This window comes from Lactuca virosa, chromosome 6 (genome assembly GCF_052849685.1).
Source record: "Lactuca virosa cultivar CGN04683 chromosome 6, Lactuca_virosa_CGN04683_v6, whole genome shotgun sequence".
Classification (NCBI taxonomy): domain Eukaryota; kingdom Viridiplantae; phylum Streptophyta; class Magnoliopsida; order Asterales; family Asteraceae; genus Lactuca; species Lactuca virosa.
In genome coordinates this window covers 210434625-210439725 of record NC_136431.1, presented here as the reverse complement: position 1 = coordinate 210439725, position 5101 = coordinate 210434625, and the positions used below count along the sequence as shown (strand labels likewise).

The 5101-nt window shown below is 37.0% G+C and overlaps 2 protein-coding genes across 2 annotated transcripts; one reads left to right on the top strand and one right to left on the bottom strand.

The window, feature by feature from the left end:
* Positions 1-741: 741 nt before the first annotated feature.
* LOC145122267 (uncharacterized) lies at positions 742-1437 on the bottom strand. Its single transcript, XM_079057893.1, has one exon. The coding sequence runs from the start codon at positions 1435-1437 to the stop codon at positions 742-744; it is 696 nt and encodes a 231-aa protein (XP_078914019.1).
* Positions 1438-2615: 1178 nt separating this feature from the next.
* LOC145120652 (cytochrome P450 71AU50-like) lies at positions 2616-4434 on the top strand. Its single transcript, XM_079056455.1, has 2 exons — positions 2616-3628; positions 3698-4434. The coding sequence occupies exons 1-2, from the start codon at positions 2627-2629 to the stop codon at positions 4313-4315; spliced, it is 1620 nt and encodes a 539-aa protein (XP_078912581.1). The 5' UTR covers positions 2616-2626; the 3' UTR covers positions 4316-4434.
* The last annotated feature ends 667 nt before the right edge of the window (positions 4435-5101 follow it).

Here is a 5101-nt window from a genome sequence, read left to right as displayed (position 1 = left end):
GAAGTCAGATTTGGGCATTCTTTTTATGGACGCTCTCGGTTTAACGTATACTACAACTTTTGTTTATATTTCTAAGGCTGAAAAGTCCTCCATCGTAAATTCAGTATTTACGTCTCCCGGTGCCGTGCCGGTTTTGCCGAAAAACTTCGACATGTCATAACTTCTTCGTTATAACTCGGATTTCGGCGTTCTATATATGTACGGAACCCTTGTAACATATACTACCACTTGGAAAAGATTAATCCTTCTAAATAATATTCCATAAAAAACTCATTTTTGATGCTTATTGTGTCTAAATTGATTAGCCCGGATCTACAGGCGTTACAGTATAGTGACCGGTGATTTATTGTTGCAAATAAATCTATTATTGAATCGAGTTTGGTCATACATCATATGTTCTGTAGCCCCTGCATCAATAATCCAAGGTTTGGTTTCATAATTCTTACTAGCCATGTTGACACTTGGGTCATCTTTATTCCTGTTAGTGGCAAGGCCCGAAAAATGCTTGACAAGCATTTGATATTGTTCATTACTTAGACTTGGTACTTGATTGGAGTTATTATCAGCCCATGCAGCCTTTGGTTTTTCCTTTTCCTTCTTCCCTTTCCCAGGCCACCAATCTGGACAACCGATCTTCTTGAAGCACCCTTCCTTGTTGTTCCCACTTTTCCTGCAAAACGTGCACTGTTCTGCTTCGTTGTTGTTGGTGCACTTTGTATCCTTGGTGGGTCCTTTGTTTCGCTACATGGAAACTTCATTCGTTGTGTCACACCTATTTGAAGTATATTTTTGGAACGCTGCAACATCGTGTGTTGGTTTTCTTGTGGCTGAAATAGCCCTTTGTTGCTCGTCTTCAACAACAAGATGGTAAGCATTCCCCATCGTTGGTGTTGGTTTAGATGAGAGTATTTGATTTCTTACATTAGAGAAGGCCCCATCACGACCCATTAAGAACTCGTAAAGTTTTTCCTTTTCTTTTAACCCATTCAATATTTTCGTGAGATTGCACTCACATTTGCCACAAGTGCAACTGGGTAAAGGCGACACAGACTGTATTTCATCCCAGAGGTTACGCATCTTCGTGTAATATGATGAGACATAAGCTCCATCTTGTTGGGTCATTGTAAGGTTTTGCTTCAGTTTGTAGGCACAAGGAGCACTCTCCTTCCCAAACCTCTCTTCCAGATCAGCCCACATCTCAGCCAAAGTGTTAGCATACTTAACACTCATTCTTATGTTCTTTTCCATGGCCGTGGGGAGCCGGTCTTTGATCATGGCGTCACATATCATCCACATCAAGTATTCATGAGAGTCCTCCTTTGGCATGTTAATGGATCCATCAACAAACCCTATCTTGTTTTTTTGCAAACAAGAAGTTCTTGATTTCTTGTAACAGTTGCCATAGTTGCTATCCGTGACGACGTCGTTGACATGCATTTGCCTTGGGAAGTCAGACTGGAATCGATTTTTGATCCTCCATCTTTAGCGCCTGATTTCTCTCCGGTGTCTCCTAGCATGTCGATGACAATTCTTTCTTCGCAGGTCTAGTCGACCTGCTCTGATACCATATAGAATTTGTAGATTAGAATAATTGTGTTCATTAACAAAGCATAGGAGCTTAAATACAGAAAAGTTCTAAACAGATAAATACACGATTTAAACAATGATAACAACTAAAAAGGCTAATAATGTGGAGATAACAACGTGAACTCCTTAAGAATACGAGATGATTGTCACCGTAGGATATATCAATGCCCCACTAGAAAAATGAAGAGTCATTATATAGTGAGAATAAATTAAAGAAATTACAAGTTGTATGTTCAATTTTATTTTGGTAAAACGTAGGGTCCATAACTAGTTTGTGTAAGCGAATTATAGATTATATCAAGATATGTACGAAACAGATTTTTTGTTAATTTATACAATCATATTTTACCAATTCATGTATTCAGTAATTAAGACCAGCTTACCAAAATTATTGTACAAATTCATGAAAAAAAATGCGACATAAATTACTATTTTTTTTCTATATATAAATTGATCATAAAAAAGTCTTAACATTGTAGCATAAATCAATCGAGTTTTAACTACAATATTTCGTATGTATATCTTTAGAGAAATTAAATAGCCTCCTACTTTTTGTTCCTAATTTCCTCCTATCTATTTTAGATGGTGACAAGTGTTATTAAATTTAATTTAAATTTGATTGAGATTTGAGATTTGAGATTTGTACATTTGTCATCATCTTAAATAGATAGGAAGAAAAATAGGAACAAAAGGTAGGATGATATTAATTTCTCGGATATTTATCAAATAAAAGCAAATTAATGAAATGCTCGATATGAACTTACCTCACGAGCCTAAGTTGAAACAACTTGATGCACATGTGTTTCTTATTATATATTAAGAAACTAATCTTTGATAAACTTTTTTATTGACAAAGTATTTATTATCATTTATTGTTTCACTTCATCAACAGGATCAACAAACATGCAAGGTTATTGGTCTTAAGTTAACCGCTAAATAATATAAGGTTGGTAAATTAACCAAACCACAATCATCCGTCTATATAATGATTAGCCGACTTCTTCAATTCATAAGTTACATATGATCATTTGTAGCAAAAATGATATTAGAACTTGGATATAAGATTTATCTCACCATCGGCACTTTCTGGTTATGGTGGTGGGAAGTCGAGAACCAAAGAGACGAACTCGCTCGCACAGTTCTCACCATTTCAGTTCCGACACTACTAATTCTATGGTACAAATGGACAGTATCGTATTCCAGAACGTGCATGCCACCCTTCCCACCAGGTCCCTACAGCTTACCAGTTGTAGGGTACCTCCCGTTTCTTGGATTGAACTTGCATGAAAGATTCACAGAGATGGCTCACCGATATGGCCCTATCTTCAGTCTCCGGCTTGGAAGAAAGCTTCATGTTGTGGTGAACTCGATTGACTTTGTAAAGGTCATGGCTCATGACCTTGACCAGACGTTTGCTAACCGCAGCCCACCACTCACAGCGTTGACCATCACTTATGGTGGGAACGATATTGTATGGTCCAACAACAACAAACACTGGCGTAACATGCGTCAACTTTTGGTTAGTCATGTGTTGAGCAGTGCAAATGTCAACTCATGTCAGAGTTTTCGAACACATGAAGTGAGAAAGGCTGTGAACGAAGTTTACACTAAGCTTGGTACAAATATCGATGTTAATGAAATTGCTTTTAAGACGGAGGTCAACGTGGTGACAAGCATGTTATGGGGTTGTAGCAAATCTGGTGATCAAGCGAAGGATTCTAGTGATATTGGAGATGGGTTTCGAGAAGTTGAGTTCAAGATCATTGGGTTGATAGGAGCGCCAAACATCTCTGATTTTCTCCCAATCCTATCGTGGTTTGATCTACAAGGAAGGCAGCGAGAAATGCAGAAGCAACTGGAATATGTTGATCGGATATTCGAAAAGATTATCCAAGAAAGAATCAAAGCCAACTCCAGTAAAATCGAGGGAGATTTTGATGAAGATCGAAGGAAGGATTTTGTGCAGATGTTGTTAGAGCTTAAAGAGCAGAAAGATGCTCCAAAGTCAATCAACATCATTCAAATTAAGGCCCTGTTAATTGTAAGTCTCTCTTGGTTTTATTCTTTCAAAAACTAACTTATACTAATGATAGAGAAATTGCTATAACAGAACATAGTGGTTGCGGCAACAGACTCAACATCAACAATGGTAGAATGGGTGATGGCAGAACTTTTGCATAATCCAGGTGTAATGAGAAAGGTTCAGGAGGAATTAACAAAGGTTATTGGCATGAACATTGTTCAAGAATCTCATCTACCCAAATTGACATACTTGGATGCAGTCATCAAGGAGACATTCAGGGTACACCCTCCACTTCCTCTCCTAATTCAAAGATGCCCAGATGAATCCTGCATGGTAGGTGGATACAACATTCCAAAGGGTAGTATTGTCTATGCGAACATTTGGGCAATCCATCGGGATCCCAAGAACTGGCCCAATCCATTGGAGTTCAAGCCCGAGAGATTCTTGAACAGCAAATGGGATTACAATGGAAATAATTTAAAGTTTTTGCCATTTGGAGTAGGGAGAAGAATATGTCCGGGAATCTCCCTTGGGGAGAAGATGTTGATGTATATATTAGCATCGCTGTTGCATTCGTTTGAGTGGAGCTTGCCAAAAGATGAAGAGTTTGAGCTTTCTGATGAGTTTGGACTTGTGACAAAGAAAAGGAAACCACTAATATCTATACCCTCTCAAAGATTATCTGATTCAAGCCTCTACTTCTGATTAAAGATTACTAATAGTTAAAGGCTATGATTGTTAGATAAAAAGAATGTAACTTGCTGCTTCAATCTCCTTATTTCTTGGAATTATGTTCTGTAATAACATTTCCTGAAATTCTGTTCTTTTCTGCTTATATTTCTGTTCATCGCATTACATATCAACTTTGGAAAGGATGTGAAGGAAACCAAATACCAAAATGCTGATCTGATGTATTTGTAGTCATATATATAATGATATATTGGGGTGTGATTCTGACTTCTGAGGTAACTTTAGTAACACTGGTATTTACTTAGTTTTTCAGTCAAGAAAACACAAATTTTACATGGTGTAGGGAATAGGGATTGACACAATCATATGCGAGACTAGCAGGAAATCCACCCACAAAAATAAAGTCACTGAAGAAATTAAACAATTTGTGTTGAAAAGCCAGATTTTTATGCAAAAAAGCTAGCGTGAATTTTCGGGATACAAACAAGAAGTTCATTTAATAAAAAAAATTACAACACCACCCAACCCATCCAAATTGGGCACCATTTCTTACAAATATTCATTACAAGGAAGGACAAAAAGTTGCAGCTCATATATCACAAGATTATGAGAAGCAACTGAGTTGGACAGGGTTTTAATATGGTAAGGATGTATTTGGTTCACAGTTTTCATAAGAGTTTGGAGGAATTAGAATGTAAATTCTAATAAAATTGTGTTTGGTGGAAAAAAAAATCAAAGGAATTGGAATTGTTTAAAACCCATTAAATTATGTCTTTTAATGAATTGGTTGTTTTTTGGTCA